The 24,256-nt window shown below is 46.1% G+C and overlaps 1 protein-coding gene across 2 annotated transcripts in view; it reads right to left on the reverse strand.

The window, feature by feature from the left end:
• Positions 1–5,072: 5,072 nt before the first annotated feature.
• Positions 5,073–24,256, reverse strand: part of LOC8033987 (argininosuccinate lyase) — a 43,801-nt gene continuing 24,617 nt past the window's right edge. For both annotated transcript variants that reach the window (XM_029967212.2, XM_029967211.2), the window contains 15 exons: positions 22,285–22,371; positions 22,107–22,190; positions 21,062–21,121; positions 20,888–20,985; positions 16,759–16,836; positions 16,555–16,632; positions 16,393–16,445; positions 13,204–13,266; positions 13,030–13,144; positions 12,864–12,948; positions 11,668–11,727; positions 11,234–11,317; positions 10,305–10,385; positions 8,126–8,232; positions 5,073–5,322 (listed from right to left, as the gene is read on the reverse strand). In XM_029967212.2, coding sequence (XP_029823072.2) covers positions 5,187–5,322; positions 8,126–8,232; positions 10,305–10,385; positions 11,234–11,317; positions 11,668–11,727; positions 12,864–12,948; positions 13,030–13,144; positions 13,204–13,266; positions 16,393–16,445; positions 16,555–16,632; positions 16,759–16,836; positions 20,888–20,985; positions 21,062–21,121; positions 22,107–22,190; positions 22,285–22,371 — 1,269 coding nt within the window. In that variant the 3' untranslated portion in view covers positions 5,073–5,186. The remainder of the gene's footprint in view (positions 5,323–8,125; positions 8,233–10,304; positions 10,386–11,233; positions 11,318–11,667; positions 11,728–12,863; positions 12,949–13,029; positions 13,145–13,203; positions 13,267–16,392; positions 16,446–16,554; positions 16,633–16,758; positions 16,837–20,887; positions 20,986–21,061; positions 21,122–22,106; positions 22,191–22,284; positions 22,372–24,256) is intronic.

Genomic DNA, 24,256 nt, shown 5'->3' on the forward strand with positions numbered 1-24,256 from the left:
GAAGGTCTTCAAGCACTTTCAAGGAACGACGTCTCCCCAGAGCATGTCTACAGTATAACGACCGACAACGGAGACAATATGCTGAAAACAGTTGCCCTCTTCGGAGAAGAATCTGCTGGCCCTGTCTTGGCAAGATCCGACCAGTCTGAGTCGGAAGAGGAAGACGTGCACGCGTACAGTGGGGACTCAGATGGTGCCTCCCACCTCGAAGAATTAGGAGGAGCTCTTGCTCTTTCAGATGCGGGACCTAATCTTCAAGGAATGGGGTGTGCTACGTACACGCTGCAGCTCGCTGTACATCGCGCTCTCAAGTCTACAGCTACTGGCGATATCACACGGAAGGACCGAGAAGGTGTGAAAAAAATGAGGTCCCACACCGTGCTGTCCCTACTTCGGAAGTTCAATCTGGAGAAGTCCGTTAAAATGCATTAAAATCATCTGGTGGGCTAGTTGGGTAAACATCACTAAAAAAAAAATAGCGAAAGGACGACGGAAGGAAGAATGAGAAGACAGGAAAGAGCGCTACTGATACCTGAAGTTTTATTTACAAAAGAAAAGAAGGCGAAAAGATGTGAAAGAAGTCTTTGAAATACCTCACTTCTTTTCGCCTTCTTTTTTCTCGTAAATAAAACGCCAGTTGTCAGTAGCGCTCTTTCCCGTCTTCTCGTTCTTCCTTCCATCGTCCTTGCGCTATTTTATAGTGAAGAAGCCTGTCCTGGATTGGTAACTAGGTGGATGTCCACCGGGGTCATGATGCGACGATTGATGGAACTGAGAGAGTTCTGCGACAAGTTTATCGCAGACGATAAACTTGTCGTCTGCGAAGGGACCATGAAATGACCTTTTTACTTTTTCCAGATAACCTTTACATCAAACCGTCAATGTTCACTGAATGCCGAACAGGCATCCGTTTTCGTCTTGGTTTATTAACTTCTACACAAAAAATTATTGAAATATCGACTTTTTCATTCTCTCCAACTGACCGCAAAAGAAGCCGTGACGTAGACCGTTTCCGGAACCGGAAGTTCTCTCGGCAGTAGGAGAATGGGGGTGTTAGCGGCAACAAGTGTGGGTGCGCCGGTAGGTTTTACTGCGCTGATGTCACCGACGTATTTCCTGAATCGGCGCCTCTCATCGCCGCATCGCAGCTGAGCGAAATTCAATGAGATATGTTGCGCTACAGCGACAGCATGGGACTAGTCCCATACGCCGGTATGCCTGTTGGGAAGTGCAGCGAGTCTTCCGGTGAAGACTCCAGAAGTCAACCACCCCGTCATTGTTGGCAGAAGGGCCGGCCCGTATCAGTCGTTTGCAAAGCGACGTAGATGGCGTTTTTCGCGGCCTCGGAGATGCAGGAGCGAGCCGACGTTAAAAAAGATACGTTTGAACTACGAGTGTCAGCAAGAGCCACGTAAATACCTGTTTACACTCGGAGCGGACGCGCGCGCTTGATGGAAGTCTTGTATTCGCGCTGTTTGTAAGCGCTTCGGGACTGTTCTTTTACGATTGCAACTCGATACTGACGCGACACTCGGCAAAGAAAGGTTGGACCGGGGTCCCGCGAACTGTTATAGCTCGACAGTGACGTGCAGTCTGTCAGAATAAAAATGGCATACCAATAACAAAGTGTACATACCGTGTTACGAAGGTAATCCATACGGCGTTTATTTCAGCTCTATATCACACAAAACAAGAAGATAGAATCGACGAGAGTCCCTTTTCGACGAGTGTTCGTCAACACTGCCTCGGAAAACAAGGGGAAGAGATTGACCTCACCTCTTAATCTAGAATTGAGGTCAGTGATCAAACTATAATACGGGAAGGGTCCACAAGGGTCGCGCGGGCATATTCCATTTAGCACGCCAGCCGATCGTAGGCAGACGGTCTTGCGACGAAGCAACGCAGCGCCGAGTCGGAATGCCTGCTAGGCCTATACGCTTCGTCGAAGTCGGTGGATCCAGCGTTCTTGTTCGTCGTGGTCTGTTTTAAGTACTGTTTTCTTGCTGCTTGAAGTCGGCACGCGCGGGAAGAACACGTAGAAAAATAAACGTTCAGTCAGTCAGAGTTTTGAGAGGAAGGAAAACAAAGAAAATAAACGTTCGTCGCTGGCCGCCACCCAAATAACTGTCGGCCCTGCCCTACTGCGCACGCGCAGTAGTTGCTTCGTTTACCACACGATAGATGGCGCCTGGCTCTCAGCATTATCAAATTTGGCAATTTTCGCCACACATCTCTAATTATGCTACAAAATGTGGATCTGAATATTATTTAACAAAACTTTTAGGAAACATTCGCCGGCTATTTATTGTTTACGATCGCGGTGCTGGTGAGGTAGGCTCTTACCCAATGGGCGCGTTCAGTAGCGGCCCCGGAGTCAAGGAGTCACTGACTCCTTCCACTGGACGGCCAAAAGTCACTTCCGGTGCACGTAACTCCGGGGCTTCGGAGTCAAGCTCCGAAGCACCGAGTCCGGAGACGGTGCACGTAGAGTCAAAGGAGCTAAAATGACGTCATTTCCTGACTGGTGACGATTTCCGGCGCTAAAAGAGGAAAAAACAAACAATATGGCGGGATAAACTGCTTCGGTTCTGTCGCGGGTGCGCGGTTTGCTCGCTTCTGTTAATGAAAAGTGCTCTAGGTAAGACGAATAACGCGTTCGAATATCTTTTTCAGGTAAGGCTCTTTTGGAAAATGCATTGGACAGTATTTTGTTTGGTTTGAATATGCTAATAAACAACGCAAACGTTCATTTGACGCTGTGTCTTGATCACCGTTGCACGGAAACTCGGTAATTGACGATAGTCCTGTCCGCGCTCAACAGAGCAAAACAGGGTATGAACGCGACTTTGGAAGCCGGTTGGACGCTCACGCAGAGCATGATACCGATTAATGTTTTGTTTGCGTAGCTTAATCGGGGTGCACGTTGGCTGAGGCTCGCTTCGGCCGACAAAACCTTGATCGCCGAGCGCGGCCGAACTTCCCGTGTGTATACGAATACATTTTATAGGAAGTTCGTTACGAAGGGCAGAACAAACTTATGGCCGTATAAAAGTATCGCAACCGGCGGGATAGATTCGCTGAGCTCTGTATTTTGCGTGTGCTGACGACGTTTTTTGTCGGCTTTTATAACAGTAGCTGCCTTTGCACCGCCAAGCGAAGGGCTCGATCGCGTTGCATCGCTTCGAACAGCAGCGCTGATGTGTACAATCACCCGCTTCTTCTTCAACGACCTTGTCCAGACTTCTTCAATACCGGGGTCAAATAAAAGCGATCGAGCTCGCCATCGTCTGCTTCCAGTTTATTCGGAGACCGTCTGGCGCAGGGGAGGAAGCGGAAGTTGCGTAGAAGCAGGCTTGGAGCCGCGGGTTTTTTTGCCGTTCAGTAGGCGCTCCGATGACTCCAACTCGAGGCACTCCGTTCGGAGGCAAGGGAGGCGCTACTGAACGCGCCCAATAGGCGACCTGGATTTGGCTGACGTGCTCCATTTCCGCGGATGCATCGTAGTGAACAGGCGAAGGAAGGAAGGCGCAAAAGAGTCCAGTTTTCTTTTAAAAGTTCTATAGCAAATAATTTTTTTTGGCTCCCCATTTTTGTGTTTTTGTGTTTCTTTTCACACCTTTTACGACGTGCGGTGGATGAAACTCGATTTTAAAATCATTTCATGGTCCCTTTAAGAAGACTGGCAATCAAGAAGGAACGTAGTAGCGTCCCTGGGGCCGGCCGAGGAAGCAAGAGTGCAGCTTCAAAGGGGGCGACTAATTTTGTGGGACTTCTACGGGACATGGCTCACGTGTCGAATGGAGACGTAAAAAATTGACGTCCCGGTCGCGTATCAGCTGGCCGCTGCCATGAGAGGGCGAGAGGGTGTTACTCGGAAGCGACATATTCTGTGCAGCTAAATCTTTGTATCCTCGATACCATGTCACGTTAACAAGCGAGGAGAGGCACAAAGCAAAGCAGCAGGAGGAAGCTCGCGCACTTAAAGAAGATGCCCAGCCACAGCAACCTCAAGCACCGTGCACAACGGAGAGTTCCACATGACCTGATGACGACCTCGAAGTGTTTCTCATGGAAAAAAAAGAAAAAAAAAGAGCGGTTTGAACCGTTATTTTTTCCTCTCTGGAGTTGAACCTGAACCGAACCGAAATATGTGAACCGTCACCCGAACCGAACCGAAAAGAGTTTCGGTTCGACACTGCGCACCCAGTCCTACACCCACTGGACTGGAGAGAATACGGTGTGAAAGTGCATTTGCTCATGCTGCTGTTCATCACCTAAATGTACGCGCGTTATTCCGTTTTCCATCGACCTCATCCAATGGCGGTGCTGACTTGACTCCACCTTCGCAACTCGCGCCCTTGGCACGGTTTCGGTGTCCTCCAGTAACTAACCTCACCCCCCACCCCATTCTCATAACCTCACGCGAAGATGTACTTCAGCATACTTACAGGGCGTATAAACTGATGCCTCGGAAATATCCCAAAAATTTCGGGAAATAGAATCAATACATTCATTTTTAGAGAGGTTTAGTGGATCGTTCCGACAGCCCCGATAACGATACGATGCATCCTCAAAGGCGGGGGTGGAGTATCGAGTACCGTTATCGGGGTCATCGGAAGGATCTGCTAACACTTGCCTCCTTATTAGGAGGAAATAACACTATAAGCGTTTTTGTTGTTGTTATTTTTTTTTTTTGGGGGGGGGGGGGGGGGGGAGGGGAGGGGAAGGGGCGAACAAAGGTGTTCATGTTAGAGACTTTTATTAGATCGTTGCTATACCCAATAACGACACACTGCATGCATAAAGCTGGCCGCGGAGTATCGGGTATCTTTTTTGGAGTCATTGGAAAGATATACTAAAACTCTATTACCGAGACACAATTGTATTATCTAAACTTAGAAAGTATTCGTTGATCTGACACTGGCAAACATGAATCCCACAGAGTATATATATATATATATATATATATATATATATACTCTGTGGGATTCATGTTTGCCAGTGTATATATATATATACTCTGTGGGATTCATGTTTGCCAGTGTCAGATCAACGAATACTTTCTAAGTTTTATATATATATATATATTTTTTTTTTTTTTTTATTTCGCGTTTTTAATTAGCCTCGTAAGGAATGAAACTGTGTACACTGCTCTGCTTTCGCAGAACAGCACGAGGTGATTGAGTTCACGATGAAAGCCACTTGCGCAGCGCTTGGATCTGTGCTTCAACGGTCTTCTTGCTCGTGCCACCTGTTGCGGAGTACTGCTCGACGGCGTGCTCGTAGTTCCAAACATCTGCCAAGTCCTCGTCGAAAATATTTCTGCAATGGACAAACCCAACGTTTTTATTTTTTTTCGGAAAAGGGTTTAACACAACTTGAATTCCGAAATAACCCTAATCTAAGAGTCGATTGAAACGATGAAAGTTGTGGAAGAAACTGATGAAGAGAATTTGCCAAATTGGTATATTTTCGTCTATGTTTAGGCTTCAAACTTGATTTATTTGTCGAAAGAGTTCTAATAAAATTACGAACACGCGCTCCTCTTTTCGTGCCCAAAATGCGATAAAATCTGAATCCACGCAACGTAAAAAAAATAAATAAAAAAAAGGATCGTTTAAACGTTTTGACAGTGCCGATCTCCCTTTAGTCAATCGCGTACAATAGCTCTTCGTGGAAAACCGCTGCTCGTAATTCTCCTAGTGAACTTTTTTTTTTTTTCACTGAGCGTACATTTAACATGGAGGGATAAAAGGAAAGCGACATGAAGGACGAAGACAGGATAAAACATGTCGCTTTCCTTTTATCCCAGAAACATACCAGCGTATTCCAATTTCCCGAGTTAAAGGGGCCCTGCAAGCACTTACTGGTTTTAATTTGCACCGAACCTGAACGCACTGAACGTAGTAACTTAATGAAACTTTTCTTTTCTCGAATTTCGCTTTATTTTAAAAGTTATAGGCAAATTAAAATTACAAAAACAAGCAAAAAAATAACCGCCTTCATGACGTCCTTGCTTGCTTGAGTGGCTGTGAACTAGAGGAGGGGTAGTGAGCTCAGCGAGCGCTCACGGCTGCGCACTCCGTGTCGACGCCGCGAGAGGGCGCTACTAAAGCATGTTCTGGATGGGCTGTATACAGCGGGCAGCCAGAGCGGCTCTCATTGCATTTGCTGCGCGATTAAACACTAATTCGGCATGACACTTCATTGGCCACAAATGATAGAAAACACGGGGTAGAGATCAGTTCAGAATGAGGGCCGCTTCGCCCTCCCATACCGCGAAACGGGCAAACCGCAAGACAAAGCTGCTCGCCGAAGGCCTTCGGAACCAGGGGTTTCCCCAGGATTCTAATCAAGGAGGGGTGTCCCAATGGTTCCGGGGGGGGGGGAGGCGATGCGAGGCGAGGCGAGGCTGGATAAAATATAAAACTGTTTCTTTTTTAGTCCACTAGCTAAATTACAGACGTCTATTAACCAAATGCTCATACCCGTAATGTATGTTTCCCTTTCTCTATATATACACCTGAGAGGTGGTGTTTTCTACTTAATCTGAAAAAAAGAATTTTATTTTCTTTTTTCCTTTTTTTTTTTCCTTTTTAGATTTAAGGGGGGGGGGGTGTCCAGGAAAACTAGGGGGGGTCTCAACCCCCCCTAGGGGAGGGTCTAGGGAAACCCCTGCTCGGAACGCTCGGAGCCGGTCGGATCCTCCAGTCCGTAAACCAGCGCCGCCGCGTACATCCGGGACCTTTCCGTGTCGGCGCCTGATCCCACTGCTACAGTTCCACTGCTCCTTTCTAGTATGCGCCACCTTTTCCACCGCTTGGTGGCGGGTATGTCGACGGGTCATTTCTTGTTTCCGTACTTTGTGAACTGCATTCGTTTCTTTTTTGATCTAAAATACTGAACAAAAACTACTTTTATAAATAATTGAAACGGTTTGCGCCACTTATATTTTGTATTTCGACTAAAAAGAAGCTTTTAGCGGCTCTGACCAGTAGTGAGCCCAGGACCAAAGACGTCACATATCGCGCGCTTTCGGTACCGCGGGTCGCACCCGTCGGTGGAGCAGGTTTCCGCATCGTCCGGTTAAAATATGATGCACTGATATTTAGTTACTCTCTCCGTGCCGCTGGCTTGCCCAAACCCCGAGAGACGTGGAAACCGCAAGAAAGTTAGATGCTTAAATATGATTGCAGGGCCCCTTTAAAGGGCAACTCCGCTTAATTTCAAAAATTTTGAGATAGTAGCCGATTTTGCTTTTTGAAGCACTCAAAAACAATCCCCAATCTTTTGTTTCGCGAAAAATAAAATATTTTTCGTGTAATTTTACTCTAGCCATGATTACAAACCGAAACCGAAACGGTGGCAAAGCCGGACAACATTGTATATTCGGCATCACTAACCATGTACACCCACGTGATATAGAAGGGGAAGAAGGAGCTCCCCTCTTATCAGGATCCTCCTTTGTGCCTCCTGGATTAGCACAGGCGTCGCTATTCTCCTCCCAGAAGATTATAGAAGATTAACCTGTAACTCAAAATTCTTACAAAAGCAACTTCCCTCTCCTCCTTTTACTTGGTGTTCAAAAGTATGGGATGTAACACAAGCCGCGCTCAACGAGGCGATCGGCTTATCAGTAGTATCAATAGTCGAGCGCCGGGCCGGCCGAGCGCGTCACTCACGTCTTTCACGGCGCTGGCGCTGGCGCCACCCGTGCTCTCCCCGAAAAAAAAAAAAAAAAAATTGAAAAAAAAAAAAAGAAGCCGGCCGTACATGTTTGATGACGTCGCGGACGTGCCGGGAGAAGGAATTTGGAGGAAGCGGAAATGCAGCCGGGCAGTGTTGTCTGGCCCGCACGTCTCACCCAAAACCAGCGGATTCGTGCTTGTCAAAACTTTGACAGCGATTTTAATGAACTTCTAGGCGGAATTCCGTCGTAATATTTGCCATGGGGGTTTTGTAGATGATAACAAAGAGAACTGTATAGTTTTGCACTACTGGAAAAGAAGCGGAGTTGCCCTTTAAGAACATGTCCTACGTTCTATCTTGGAATTCCATTCCTAATTTGCTTTTCCTTATAAGCAGAACAACGATGGGTATAGAATCGGGCGTCATGAACACTTACGTTATGCTCTTGGCCTCCTGGATCGAAACTTGATGCATGGGTACATTATTTCGTTCTGCAAGGGCTACCAGTTTACCGGCAGCACAGTGGGCATCCCTGAATGGCATCTGTAATGGCAATGAAAAAGATGCAGGCACTGATCGGCTTAACAGCCCTTTCCACGTGCACATTTATTGGGTGCGCTCGTCTGATCGGAAAGCATACAGTCCATAACCATTCCGGTGGTGTGATTGCTGCGCCGTTTGCTCCAAACTGTGCCAAAGGGCTTACCTTGCTACATCCTGCTACATTTTACCTTATAGTAAGGAATTTGTTTGAATATTGCGCCAAAACTTCATTTCACTTTAATCATACTGATAAGAAATAGCTCAGATCTCGCTACCCGGCCCGTACGTTACGGTATACTTGTGCGGGTTTTCAGAACTTTCGATAATCGATTCGAATAACGTACTCTTCGATTTGATTTCGGGTCAAACACTGACAGTACTGGAAAGTTTCGCAATTATTTTCATGTTCGTGGTCCGTTCTGGCGGGTTGCTTAGTCTCGTTGAGTGTGCTTCTCACCGCACACCGATATACTGCCGTGAAGCGACAACTGCGGTGTAGTCGTCACGATTCTGCGTGTCTTGCTTCTCCTCATCGCACCCGTGTGCTAACGGGAAAGCGCTCCTCCAGAGCAAGACGTGGCACAAACTCAGAATAAAACTTCGGCTTGTATATACGATAGGCTGAGATACCCTGGCGGCATATTTTAAAGCGATAGCTTTATGGACGACACTTTGCAAAGATTTTGTCCTCGTCTCTTGTCGGTCGCGGCGCGCGGGGAAATGGAAAAACCCTTCTCTTCCCACGCCAGTCAATGGAATGGAGAGGTGTGGGAGACAATGGGCTGGAGAGGAGTGGAGAGTCCTGTAGGCAGAGCTCGAGAAGAAACGCCTGGGCGTTACTAGCGCTAAATCAAATCTAACCGCTGGTTGGTTAATCTGGTGTGGAGGAGTGGGTGGAGTCAATGGGGTGGAGAGGAGTCAATAGGTGGAGAGGTGTGGGTGAAGCCACTGGGGTGGAGAGGAGTGGAGAGTCTTGAAGGCAGAGCTCGAGAAGAAATCCATGGAGGTTTCTAGCACTAAACCAAGAACGTTTCATGTGGCAACACAATTGCGAGCAATTTGCGATACCTATTGCATGTTGTTTTTTAATATGAATTAAGAATTGCAGTTTTATTGCAACCTCTAGAACTCAAAGAAAATATTTAAGTCCTTAGAATATTGTATTCTAATGTTATTTCAGTGGAATTTTTTTATCCAAAATATCCGTTCACAACGGTTTGTGCTGTCTTTTATCAGTCATCTTCATGTTACCGCGTCCGGTGCTTCTACACGCAACCAAGTTCTGTGCTCGAGGGAATCGCTCCATCCGTGCAATCGGTGCTAACAAAAGTTTATTAAGAAGGCGAAGTAGGTATTGCCTTCTAGTTTGACAGTGATATGAAAGAAAATGAAATGTGCGCCTACACTCCGAAAGCTCTTTTTGCCCGTCCAAGAGCTGCTCCAGAATAACTCAGACCGATCAGATCACTGCTATTCTCATAAGCTGTGGTGTGGGCGTCTGAATTTGGAAGCTTAGTTTTGCCTGAACACCCACACAAACAAAGCACTTGGTATGTCACCCTGGTTCTCAGAATAGCACAAATATACCACTATTCGTTGTATTCTTATTTCTGAAATTTTAATTTAGTAGTATAGGTCGGGTCGGCAAACTTTCGCAGCGGCATGCCGAGTCGTCACGAAGCCGACACGGAGGAGAGCGTGCAGGAGATCGCGAAGAGGAGGAGGGCCGGGGGGGGGGGAGGGGGGGGGGGGGGTCATGAATCTGATTCGCGGGCCGTGGGTTGCCGGCCCCTGTTATAGGTGATTTGTTTATATATAAAACAATATTTTTTATTTAATCTTTCAGCACCCAGTAGTTACAACTTTTGCTTATTCATATGTATAGAATAAGGTACACGCTCACATTATGAGATATTGATAAGTGAATTTTTATAAGAATGTTTTGAAACCAGGTGGAATATATCTATAGGTAGTTCTTAAAATGCGTAATCAAAAGAAAACTGATATTTACGGCGTCGTTCGTGCACAAAGTATGGGCTATGACACGCTTTCGACGAAGAGGTTTAATTTACCCCTTTTCGGACGAGATAGTAAGCCACGTCAGTCGCCAGCATTTCTGGACTCAGTCCTGACACGCAGGCAGACTCGTGCACCTGGAAAGAAATGTTGGTCAAAGCTTGTATTTCACTAAAGTTGCCCTGTCCTCCAACGTCCCTTCTTGTCTTAGGGACAATTTATTGCCAAAACCTCAAGTAAAGTTAGCGAATACTTGAAAATGTTTCACCGCGAAGAAGATGTGAAGCATCATCCGGTGGTTATTCTTTTCAGCGCGCAAGTCAACATACAATTTTATTATGTTGTGCATGTGGCATATGGCTGTTCACAAATAATTGAAGTGAACCAACTAAACTGATAGCAACTGATCTCCTTGATTCTGCGATATTCGCCCCCCAGCAAAACGTTGTGCAAAAATCACTTTCAGCCGAACCACCTAACCCGAACAACTGAAGACATCGTTATATTCTCCAGAAAGATTATGAACGGGAAATAATACAATACTAATACTAATTAGAACCTCGAAAACGCTTACCTTTTATTCCTGGGCCAGACGTTTTCTTTTTTTTTTTCTTTTTTTATATAAACAACTTTTGCGATATCTTTTATTTCTGCCCTCCATGATGAAGAACCGTAACATTTCGGAGCGCCAGACCGATAACACGTACCAAACTTAAAAATGTTTTACTAAAACGAGTTTTATTTATAAAGAAACAAAAAAGCAACGTCCCGCAATCTTGCCCATGCAAATGTCACTCATTAGCGTTACACAAGTGTCAACCAAGTTCTAGAAAAGTGTGTGTTTCTATTATTCCAAAGAAATGTTGTATCTGACAGTACCAAATGTGTCTAACTGTGCTGAACGATGGTCAAAGAAAGTTATTATATCACTGATTATAAAAGTATAAATAAAATCAATTCAAGTGAATAATAATCATGTCCTTACCTCGAGGGTTTCCAAATTGCCTGTAGCAATTTTGAGCAGCGCAGTCAAGGTGTCGTGAGCATCAAAAATGGCTTCCTTGTCTTCCTGATGGGATGGTTTATGGGAGCACGATGAGATTGTAATTAAAGGGTACATTAATTTGACTGATCTCCCACACAAAATGGAGGCAGTTTTTTATTACCTCACGTGATTCACAATTGCGTCAGAAAACGACCGACATCATATATCCGAAGATTTTCTGACATCTAGGTCCTTAAAAGTCCGGGAGATTTTCACATCTCCCGGGCTTTCCTTTCTTAGATATCTTTCTAACCCTTTTGTTGTAACGCTGCGACAAACACAATATATTTCTTATCTTTGCCTAAAACTTTTATTTTTAAGTTAGGTCAAGCCATTTTTTATTCACATTTATCATTAAATGATTTTGAGCTTACCTGGAAATCTTTGTTGTATGTACTCGGCAGGCCTTTGAGAACCATGAGAAATCCGACCAGCTGTCACATGAGCATAGTAAAAACTTAATCAACAAATTTATTTTTGACTGGGAATAGAATGGAAACACTTCGAAATTCGGTTGCCTAAAGGCCGTTCGACTTGATGTAAGGTGTGGTATATCAGCTTCATCTTTAAAAGAATATTATTTGCATTTTACTACTTTAGTGAATTAAAATGAGTATTGAATAGTGTCGTGCTCTGTTCGTGAATAAGATGATAAATGTTTAGGTACTGGGTATTGTTCATAACTAAACAGCCTAGACAATTACAGAATCTTGGTGGCGAGTTCTCTGTGAATTCGTGTGCTGACTGAAAACGTTTACATGTACCTCCTCATATATGAGCTTGTATATCCGTATAACCTCCTCAATTCAGGGGTCAAATGTCAAGTTAGGTCAATTCCCGTAAAACGCACCACCAGGATTTTGGTACTTCCTAAGGCATGTTTAATTAACAATACTAAAGGGTTACATTTTAAAATCGTGTATTGAGTGAAATCTATGATTCGTTACTCCTAAATAGCGTGCAATTGCAACGATGTCGAATCCCGTTATCGGCTACTATTCTAAGTTAATTCTTTGAAATATACTTACTTACAAGCTGAATTTAAAAAAAAAAAAATCAAACACCAGGACTACGATTTACTGTATTATATAGATTCTATTACTCTGCGCCGCACATTATACCGTAAGGATTGTATAATTAGTTGGCCATTAGTGCAGGTTCTGTACTAGCCAGGTACGTAGCCAGGATTTTGTTTCGGGGTCGGGGGGGGGGGGGGGGGGGGGGCACTTATGACAAAATGCTGTATGAGGGAAAGGGGGAGAGGAGGACCCAGCAAAATGAAAGATTTTGGGGGGGGGGGGGAAGGGCATGCCCCCCCCCCCCCCCCCCTTCTGGCTACGTGCCTGGTACTACGATAATTTTATCCACGAGAATCACTCAGCGTAGAAGCCTAGATGAACTGTAAGATAGTAGATATGGCGTGGCTCCCTCACCGTCACTGTTAGCTAAAGACGAACGGGTACAACATTTGATAGTAGATGTGTGAATGTCGGTATCTACCGAATGACAAGCCAATATCCAACAATTCATTATTTGCATGATAACATTTTATATTAAAAAAGACACTCACGTGGCCAGATATCCTTCCAGTTTTCCCTCGGATCAACTCTAATCCATCTGGATTTTTCTTCTGTGGCATGAGGCTACTTCCAGTGCTGCGGGGAGAATGCATCGCGACATCGCCACACGCTCTAAAACCTCAAGCGGATTGAAAATGCTAGTTTAGACGTAGTGACCTGAAAGCGTCGTCGATGGTCACATATCCAAATTCAGTCGAACTGTAAATTATCAAGTCCTCAGCCCATTTACTCAGGTGTACAGCCGTCAGGGAACATACAAAAAGGAATTCCGCTGCAAACAATATTTTTTAAGCATCTACGAAGTATTGAAGGAGTAATAAACTCTCTTACCAACAAAATCCCGATCGCTGACTCCCGTCATGCTGTTCTGTGTGACGGCTTCAAACATCAGATCTGTTTTTCATGGCCGGGAAATCAAAAAAATAAGGTCACAAGGATGAGTCTTTTTTTTTTCGCTTTATTCTATGCGTCATTTTGCTTTCTATATTTTATGTGCGTAGTATTAGGTGGTATTAGGTGCTTGCCATGGTGTCACTGAGAAATACTATGGTCACTGCCAAGGTGAGAACGGCAGAAAAGAGCTTTAGTTGTCCCTAGGGTGCCTCAATGTTTCTGTTTAGGGTGATGCCACCCTTTGTAGTATCCGATGCCGACAGCACGCGCTCACCGGTAAAATACAAAGGAATCGTAAAAAAACAAAATGTCGCCATAGCAGAGTCAACGCCACAAACGCGTGCAGGGAGACGCTCTTTCACGCGCTTCTGAACAAAACAAAAAAACAAAAAAACTTTCAACCTTTTCATTTTGGTGAAGAAGGACGAGCAGCGGAGCTGTAGCTTCTGTTCTCGGCGGTGGCTTTCCAGGCGAGCGATCTGCTCTTCTTTCGCAAGGGAATCTGAAGCGCTCGACGCACGCGACGGTTGCGGACCCATTCGCGCTGCTGCGTACGTCGCCGCTCTTTCCGCACCCGGTCTTCTTTCCCCGAAGAAAGGGCATGCGGCCGATCCATCGTGAGTCCAAACCGAAACTGATAAGAGCGTAGGAAACAGCGCGCAAAACAGACGAGGACGAAGAAGAAACACACGTGACGTGCGCTGCGCACATCACGTGCGTTTCTTCTTCGTCCTCGTCTGTTTTTCGGGCCATTTCCTACGATGAATTCCCGCCAACTCGCCCAACTATCCATTCTTCTATGATAGCTGAAAAGGTTGACGCCATATATGAGCGACGGCGACAACCAGACTGGTTGCCTGGTTGCCGCCATCGCTTATAGATGGCGGTAGCTGTCCAGAGGTTTGTGTCAAGATTTCTTTGGTACCGGACACGATCCTGGGGAACCTAGCCCTTAACAGTTCCGCTGTAAAAATGAAAATAAAAGTGTTGGACAAAATGGCCAGATGTCTCCACCCTAAGCAAAGCACATCATGAAGGCACCCTATTAGCGGCGAGAAGTTATAGTGGCGCCCTCCTACGGTTCCCCCTTGTGACGTCATTACCTTGCAAACAACAAGTTCGATGGTGTTTGTAAATAGCATGGTGGAAGCTTGAAATCATTGCGCTCTCAAAGGAACACTTCCAACACCGTCAAAATTAAAGTTCTTTCATTAATCTTATTTCCGTCGATGATATACCCTTTCCGACGTCATAAGTCAGCGTTCGGCCAATCGTGGAAGGCCGACCACAGCGACGCTTTCGGTCGCGCTCGTCGCCAATAGTTGTCCCACATCCAACGTGAGCTTCTACCTTCGACAACGCTTCGGCAGCTCGTGCGTCTCGAGCGCGCGCGTGCAGCCGAAGCACAGGGAAGCGCGAGCCGGGCGTTCGAACCGTAACCTGTATTCCCGACCTGCCCACAGAATGGCTGCCTTTGGAAGACGCTGTCGCCGATGAAGTGCGTCGCTTTGCTGTTCGGGGCGTCGGTAAAGGCTTTTCTGCGACCCAAGGGGGGGAGCCCGGACTCAACAGACTCGGAATCCATCTTCCTTTGGGCCAAATAAAGTCTTTATTCATTCATTCACGGTCCGCACGGCGCGCGGCTGGGGATTTCTGTTTATCGGGAGCACCTAGCGTAGCGTGTCGCCAGCGGGCTGCAGTAGCAGTAGCACGTAGCAGGGTGCGTCGCTCTCAGTGCCGCTTAAACCGATGGAGCGCGTTTCTCAGGCACCGAAGCGCAAGGGCGTTTTTTTTAGCTCCGACTGCTCTTGTGCCATCGTCGAAATAAGGCGCCTTCTTGGATTACCCATAAATAGTCACTGTTTAATAGTCACTCTAATTACGAATCTATCACGCGACCACCGACTTACGATGAACCCCGTGAGGCCCGCGAGGAGACCAGGTCAGAACCAGATAAGGCCACCAAAGGCCGCCGCACCTTGCCAGTACTACCTAGAACACAAGGCCTGCGCGTTTCCTCCTCTAAACGTCATCACTAGTAGATCCCCTCAGCGCCCCCTAGCTAGCCCGCATGAGCATCATCGTCTGCTACATCGTCTGCGACATCGTCTGCTCCATCGCCTGCTTCAGTGGTTTGTGGAGCAGATAATGAAACAGATCCTCACACCGAGTGTCTGTTGCCACGATGGAGTTAGACGTTCACGCGGAGCGTCAAATGAATCAGTGAAATTGCCTAACCGCTGTGCGAAGGGCTGCAAAGCCCTTCGCTGGACGCTGGCACTGGACTTCTGCAGGGAAAATAATCCTCTTGACGCTCCCCCCTCCTAAATTGCGAGGGGAGCCAAGTTGGGGCAAGGTTAAAAAGTAGAGAGGATATAGAAAAGGAGTATGCGGGCAAAAGTGGAGAGCGCAAAGTGTACGTCGGTTTTTAAGCAGAGAATGCAGCCAACGCCACAATCACGAGAGCTCGCGAGGTCGCTGCTTTGAAGCGTTCTTCCGCTGAACGAGCGCGCGCGCTAGCAATGCACGTCTCAAAGACAGGAGCGCGTGCTAGCTCACGCTCCTGGCCGAGGAGTGTTCGCATGCACGTTGCAAATGAACTGGAAGTTCGCTATCAGCTCACGCTCAGCAGTCACGCGCACAGCTGTGGCCGCCAGTGAATGCGACGCGGTTGTGACGCGGCCCCTACTCTCGTCAAGCTTCAGCCTGTTTGCCGCTTGGGGCGGGTAAGGGATCTACTAACCAGAGCCGCTACTAACGCAGCGTTATGCGCAGGTCTTGTCTTTTAGGTGGGATTGGCCTTGCGCGCCTTCGATTGATATGCGGGTAAACCCTAGGAAAGAAAAAAAAAAAAGCCTTTATGCAACGCCGCGAAGTCATAGCGTGACGAAACGCTGCGGCCGCGGCCATGTAATACAAGGTGCGCGCTGGCACACCTTTCTGTGGGCAGGTCAGGATTACAGTAGGTCGTGGTTCGAACGACACGCCCGGCCGTTCTCATACTGCCGGGACCATAAAATCATGTAAAGACTTCGATACTACCATCACTTTTTTTCTCTCAAATCATGAAACAAACATAGAGTGAGCACGCCACAATGAAAACTAAATAATCAAAATTCGTCTCACCTGCCGCAATTTTTTCACGGTTAACAGGAAAGGGATTTCCAGCAATGGCACCGCTGCATGTAATAGGTATATTGTCTTTAACGTTCGATGTTTGGTTAAAACGCCCGGTGGCACGTAATAAATGTTAAATGGCCGTATACTATTTCGTTTGTTGATCTTTACCTGCCAAGCGGACAGACGTTGACCCTTCTGGAAAGATCTTCGAGTCTTTCGACATCCTGCTTCAAAAACCAAGCATGGCTACGGAAGACCGGAAATTTTTATGAAATCACAATATGCTTGCTTTCTGAAACACACTTGAAAGTCTAGTATGTTCGGAACATACTCATGTAATACTGTAGCCTCCAACTGGTGGAGGATTCTTACCTCAATACCCAGTGCGAAAACCTGATTGGTTGAGCTCTCTGCATGTGGGTGTAGCCAGGCATCAGTACATGGATCTCTCTAAGTAGAGGGAGGCGTAACACGCCATATCAAGGTCACAATTCCAAGGACATTCATCAAAATATTATTGAAGGATGAAGTAAAAAAAATAGAAAACGGTTTCTAATGGTGCTTCACAACTTTTATTCTGAATTGGTTGTATTGCTTATAAGCTATAATCACTGCAATAAAAATAGTCAATAGGTAATACCTTCAAACAAGTAACTTAGGTGGCACCTGCCACAAAAACAATTGATCCACAACCTCCACGAATCCCGGAGAAAAGCTCACCGGAGAAAAGCTCACCGGAGAAAAGCTCACCGGAGATAAGCTCACCGGAGAAAAGCTCACCGCAAAACCAGCGGATGCGGAGAAAAGCTCACCGATTTCTTTTTCTTTTCATATGGAGGCTGTTGGATCATGCGTAACATATATCAATTTATTATCATTAAAGTTCGTCAGCTTTGTCAAAAAGAAAATGTCCTTTTTTGTATTATTTGCCAAGCTTATTAAGTATATTGCTCCCAAATTAATAACGGCGGGCCAGTGTTTTCTGCAGCTTACTCTCTAGGGAACTAAAGCCTAACTGAAAATTTTATGAACTTGAATAACATGAAAAAGTTCGAAAACTTATGTCTCCCTAAAACCTAAAAATCAAAACTTTAAACACCGAAAATCTGAAAGTGCATGCGCAACAACGCGGTGCCTGAAATTCTCTTTGAAGCTTTTATTAACCTATGAAAACAGGATAAAACAGTCAGTAGGATATCAGGCCTCTTTCTTCCGCGGACATGCGCGTTTTCTAGCCGTTCGTGCTCGTGTTTCCGCACGTTGCCTTTGTGTGATAGTGCCCCTCTAAGGTGAGCCACTCATGACTTTCAGAGCTGCACACTGGCACCGTTGTTACTCGTGACAACAAACACGACAGGACGAATCTGTTCTCGCAACTAAAGTTTTCTTAGTGAAATTAACAGAAAGAAAACAGCGTAGCCGACACTGATTGCATCAACAAATACCCACTTAACTATTAGGCTCTACAGAATATTTAGAGCTGAAGCGGTTCACACACCGCTATTCATATTAGCTCACAAAGAACAAACGTCTTTATTTGACAGAGCTACCGACGGCGCACCCTCAGTTGTCAATAAATCGTTGTCTTTTTTACCGGTGTACGATGTTCTGATATCATTTTTGCGGCTTTAATAATATACAGAATGGGGGATTACTAATTTCTCAGGAATTAGTAAATATGCGCAATGACCTTCAAGAATATTACAAGAAAGAGGACATTTTTTTTTAATGAAGTGGCGAATGCAAATTGTGTTAAATTGCCACGTTTCACGCAAAATCCGCTAAGTGAAAAAAAAAAAAAATGAAAAATCGGTGAGCTTTTCTCCGCATCTGCCGGTTTTGCGGTGAGCTTTTCTCCGGTGAGCTTATCTCCGGTGAGCTTTTCTCCGGTGAGCTTTTCTCCGGTGAGCTTTTCTCCGCCGCCCACCTCCACGTATGTAAAACACGGAGACCTGTGTCAGTATGAGTGCATTTACACGTATTAGTGAACTGCTGTCGAGTCATTTTCGTACTTCAGGTGTCAAAAAAGTATATATACTGTCCAGTTGATGTAGCATGAAGAGTAACAGAGCCAGTAGACAACGGCCAAGTGAAAGGACCGAATGGATTGAGCGCTGACTGACAACTGAAGGTTTCGTTAAAACGTAGTGTATAGAAACTGCGAAATCACAAGGAAGAACTGATCATCTCTTATCAAGCACACGCGGTAAGCACACGCGGTAAGCACACATCCCAGGAACGCTAACTAAACTTTGGTGTCACGACAAGGCAGCAGAATCTTCGAACTTTAATGGTTGGATTACTTGGAACATCTCTAACCCAATGACGAGCCATAATTTATTTCGGTAAATTTGGTTCGGTGCGTCTAAGATAGCTATGTCATCGATGCTCCTACCTGACTAACCAAAGTTCAATTTCCCACAGAATAATGGCATCTCGTATAATACTATGCCTAGTTCACATATTACGATCTTCGGATATCTCTTTCCACAAACTCCCACTCCAACTGAAGAAACAAAAAAAACAAAAAAAAACTGACCGTTATTTGGTGTTTTTAGTCCAGGTGTTCAAAGTCAAGGCGCCAACACCCCTATCTATCCTATCGCCATAGAAGCAATGTAGCGGTTGCTCTCAACCGAACAGGTTTGTGCCCTGGTATAAAAAAATGCACAAACGCCTTTTTTTTTTTTTTTTTTTTTTTGTTATGAGACACGAAAAATTACGCGTAAGACGTACAAACGGTATGCCCAGCTTCATGTTTCGTTATTAAAGGGGTCATGAAACGATTTTTCTACTTTCGCTAAATGCTACGTACAATCGCTCCTTAGCGCTTAGAACCGAAAAGCTCGAGGTACACCTAAGCACGTCTTATGAGTCGTGAATGCGAAAGCAGGCAAGCCGCTCGTCCGCTCCCTTTTTCGTCTGCTGTGTACTTTTCGTCGCCGGTCAGCGCGCGTGCTCCCCTGGGCACGCTGACCCTGGACGCTCCGTGTTAACGGCGCGCTGAAGGACACGCAGCGCCATGGAGTGAGTGGTCGTGGAAACGGACGAGCGCAGCGGCCAACGGGAGCCCCGTCGACGCGCGAGAGCCAATGGAACCGAAGGCGAAATTCACCAGCTTTACTTCGCTCCTATTGGGATCGCGGAAACTAGGTGCCGTTTTCGCGCTTCAAGCTGATGACGTCAACTCGCTCGATGGGACAGTTAATACTTTCGCATTAATAAACTTGCGCACGATCTTTCCACGAGCCAGCAGCCGCCGGTGTGCACGAGCTCATGCAACGGAATTGACGTCATAGTCCCCCATGACAGTGAAATGTGTGAGCTTTTCACCTCCACAGTGGGGTCTGGTGTGAAAGGTGTGGGGACCGTTGGTCGCCCTTCCCTTCGGAATGCTCGGCCTGGTTGCCTTGAGCTCCAACATGTTCGTGAAGCGTAGGAGCGCCGCCTGGCTTGGGGTCTCCACTTCACACTCTCCCGGGGGGACCTTTTTCCGTCCCCCCGCTCATCCGGGAACCTAGTTGTTTTGGGTGAGGACGACGCCCGCGGGGGGAGGAGGTCGACGCGCGTTCCCTACTTCGGGAACGCAGGGACTCTTCCCGCGGAAGCGATAGAGATCGGACGTTTGGCGAAGGACTTCCTTTGCTCGCTCTGGACTGCGCTCTCGGGACGGTGTCGACAGGGTGAGCCTATCATCTGACCTTGTCGGCGCGGGGTTTTTGGGACAGTGTGTCTTTTGGTGTTCCAATAAACACCGTTGCACCCACTCCTATTGTGGTACGTACTCCTTCTTTTTAGAGAACCGATCAGTGGTGCGGATGACGTTCGGAGCCGCCCGTAGCGGTGTTCTCGAGAGAAAGCTGCGGGGTGCGGGAGTAGGCTTGGCGTCTCCCGATTACAGACCGCCGCTGAACCCTTCGGTTATTACGTTAAAAACTTTTTTTTAATATAAACAAATAGATACGAGGTGCAAGGTCCCCCAAACTCCCAAAGCTGGCATCAACTTGGTTAAATTAATAGTGGGACGCGATCCTGACGGTTGGCCGTAGAAGTTCCGGCAAAAAGCACGAGCAAACGCGAGTGTCGCTGTCGTCACGACGTCCCAATTCCCGGCTGCTGAGACTTCCTGGACTGTCAAGCTGGAGAGCGACGTGGAGCGGAACAGGCGTCTGCCGCCAGGATCGCGACCGGTGACAGTATGACACTTCTAAGACGCCGTCAGGCGGAGACGGATGGGCTACGTTTTTTTGGACGCAGTACAGATACCGGTCGGAGAAACGGTCCAGGCACCATAATTATAGAGGGAGTATTCACTGGCGGCCATATCCGTGTGCGCTGCTGCTGAGCGCGTGCTGACGGCGAGCTTTAGTCCTTTTGGAGCGTGCATTTAGCACCATCAAGGTTGCTGGTCTTAGGAGGCTATTAATGTGAGCTCGTTCTGAGCATGCGCTCTAAACATCGCCCTCAAATATGGCGTCCAGTGAATACCTCCTATACTTACTTCTCGGCTCTCGCGCAGGATGCAGCGATGAAACGTTTGATCAGAGAGGTGATTTCAACGATGGATTTCCTCAACCACAGCCTCATGTCCGTTGCAACCTGTAAGAGGTAATACAGCTTTACATTTTGACGCCACAATTTAGCTCTTTTGTTTTCGGCAGTAAGCTCTATTTACCTGGTCGTTCCGACTGCGGCCAGTGTGCAATTTTCCGCCGATCTCCGAGCCTATGATTGCCTGGGGACAGTGTTCAGGTTTTTATGATTTCTGAATCGATATATTGTTTTTAGACAACATTTCTAAATAAACGAATTGCGAAACCCAAGATAAAAAAAAAAAAAAAAATAATCAGCCGTTAATTTTTTTTTTTATGTTCTCCGCCTTTTTCTTTGTGTTTTCTGCTCCTTCGTGAACAGGATATAAGGCCTGGCCTAATGTGCACCTGTACAATTCCTAATGAACCTGGTGTGCGTAGTCGGATCATCATTGTTGGCAAAAAAAAAAAGGTGTACTTTGCTTTTACCCCATCATAATTGTCTTAACCTATGTTCTAGACTGCCTTTTTATTTACCTTGTTTTTTTTTAGTTAATGAAGAACTAAAAAAAATCGTTACTATAATTACTACGCTCAAAAATATTATTCCAGAATACTTGACTGAGCGCGCGCGCTCCATCGTCTGTTGTGGTGTCGTTCACGGCCACTCTGTAACAGCAGTTGCGTCATATAAAGAACGCTGTTACACATGTCTGAGTGACACACAATGTTCGAAGGTTCAAGAAACTTTCTGCTCGTCAGACTTCAGTGTGACATCTACATTTCGCGAACGCAGAGCGAAAAATACATCCCGCCCCAAACCCAGCGCTCCGCAAGGTCGCTTCTCCGTAAGGGGTTTAGGCGTACCTGGTGCATGTGACCGCTTTTGCGCCAATGAGGAGTTGGTAGTGAAGGGAAAAGGAAGGCGGTATTCTGGTGATCGCCGGTTTTTGTTTTGTTTTTTTCTTAGGATAAAAAAAACTGCCATAAAAACCAGGTAAATTTTGAGTCTGCCAAAGTTTACCTGGTCTTCATGACAGTTTTTGATTACAGCCATGCAAGAAAGACTGACAGACTGCATTTTACTGCCATGCAGATGAGAGTAAAATGCAAGAAAGCGCGGATGTCGTGTTCATGCTAACAATGTCGGACAGTGCACGCATACAAGAAGAAAAGAAGTCATCCCACCTTTAGACAACGTTCGTTGGCGGAGTGGACATCTTCGTCTTGGGGCGTGATGACCAATGTTCCCGATGCCCACTGGCTTCCAACCTTAAAATAATGGTTTTACGCGTGAGCCGCGACGCCTATCCACACAGAAATAAAAACCGCATGGCGTGAATGGGCAGCTCTTCCCTCTCCTCACCACTTCGAGCCCCTTGAGAATCGTCGTCTCTTCTTCCTTCGAAATGATTCCAGCGCCGTGTAGAGCCTTCGCGTACGCTTTGCTGCCCTGATGAACGGAACGTTGCGTAAATATCTCCGCATGATCAAACTCTTAGCTAGGCAAGTTCGTGCGAGCAACAGAAATGACGCTCGCTGAAAATATGGCATTGTCGGAAACTTGGTGAAAGTAATTAATTGCTCTCAAAGGGATTAAGGACAAGGTGGCCCCGGACAAAATGGTTTCGGTAAATATGGTCTCGGTCAATATGGCCGGTCGCAACTAAAGTCCCTTGATGCTTCTTTTTACAAGTAACGACAATCAATACAAATGTCGAAGTGCATTTCAGTTAAACAAAATGGCGTCATTCAGTTCAGTCTTCTGCTGTGCGGCCGCCATTTACTTCCTAAAAGCTTCATCGTCACGCAGTCGGTGCTTCAAAGAATGTCGCTACTTGTAGGAAGCTCTTCGAAGTTTAGCCTTAACCGTAAACCCGAACAAAATGGCCCCAGGTGATCTTTCTTGACAGTTTGAGTAATCTTTAAAGTTTCTAGTATATTGCTGATTTGAATAATATTAGACCGATTTCACGGGCCAGTTTGACAGCACGACTGCTGCTGAAATGCATCGAGGAAACTGCGATACGTGCACATGCGACAAAGTCCCTGAAGCTCTGTGCGTGCACAGCGCGAGGCGGCCCGAGTCGTATCGTGCACTGCCGCCTGCCTTCTGCATAGAATAAATTTGTTATGGCGGTGGCATGCATGCGCCGAACGCTTGGTGATACCGGTCTATAGACGCTTTGCAGCAGCTGTGCATGGACGCCGCCATAACTGACCTTCAGTTTTTGTTTCCTCTTATTTCGTTTATTTCACTTCATCATTACCATAGCAGGCCAGGTTATTGCCACATTAGATTCAACTGGGTCCTTTTCGAAAGCATCGGCCTTTGTAGAGGATCGTGAACTATCGTTTCAGTTGCTCGGCATCTCGGTAAGACAGGAGAAGGTCAGCAATGGCGGCTGTAATTTGGCGCGTGTGTAAAGCGTCTATTCCGCACACGTTCGGCTGATACTGGTTAAAAAGCGCAACAGGACAACGGACAGAAAGGAAGACACACACACAGCGCTACTAGCTTACTTAGTGGTAATACCAAAGTATCCAAAGTATAAAAGTATCCTCAACATTAAAACGGTTATCAAACAAAAAAAAAAGCGCCTTTTTCGACGAGCCAAGATATCAATGATCCCAGAGAGATGGGCAGCTTATCATTGTGCAGAGGATGAGTACGCACGTGCACTGTCTCTCGCCAAACATACTTTTTTTAATCAAACCCTTCCATCGCTACTGGAAACTAATCTGCGTAAGTTTTGGCACATTGTGAGCGGAAGTGAAAGGAAACCAATTGAACTTGCTACAGATAGCGAATCGGTCGTTCCTAGGGAAAACTGCTGCGTCGTTTTGAACTCTGCATTCTCATCGTCGTTTGTTAACAGCACGCCATGTATGTTTCCCGATGTTCCGGTTTATGATTTTATTCCGATGGATCCAATAGTTATTGACTGGGCAGGCGTAATGAAATTAATTCAAAATATGAAGCTTTCCTCTTCTCCAGGTGATGATGGCATTACCCCAAATTTTTGAAGAACACCGAAGTGTATTCATCTATAATATTGTCGAAGATTTTTGCACAATCATTAGAATCCTGTTCGCTCCCGAACGACTGGAAGGTGGGAAAGGTGGTTCCTCTGCACAAATCAGGTAACACTCATTGTCCTAATAATTATAGACCCATTTCATTAACCAGTATACCGTGCAAACTCATGGAACATATCATATACTGTCATATGGTATCTTTCCTCGAAACTAATTCTTTTTTTAGTATGCATCAACACGGCTTCAGAAAAAATCACTCATGTGAAACTCAACTACCCGCCTTTACTAACGACTTATTC

This window comes from Ixodes scapularis, unplaced genomic scaffold (assembly GCF_016920785.2).
Source record: "Ixodes scapularis isolate PalLabHiFi unplaced genomic scaffold, ASM1692078v2 PGA_scaffold1__304_contigs__length_218370807, whole genome shotgun sequence".
Classification (NCBI taxonomy): Eukaryota; Metazoa; Arthropoda; class Arachnida; order Ixodida; family Ixodidae; genus Ixodes; species Ixodes scapularis.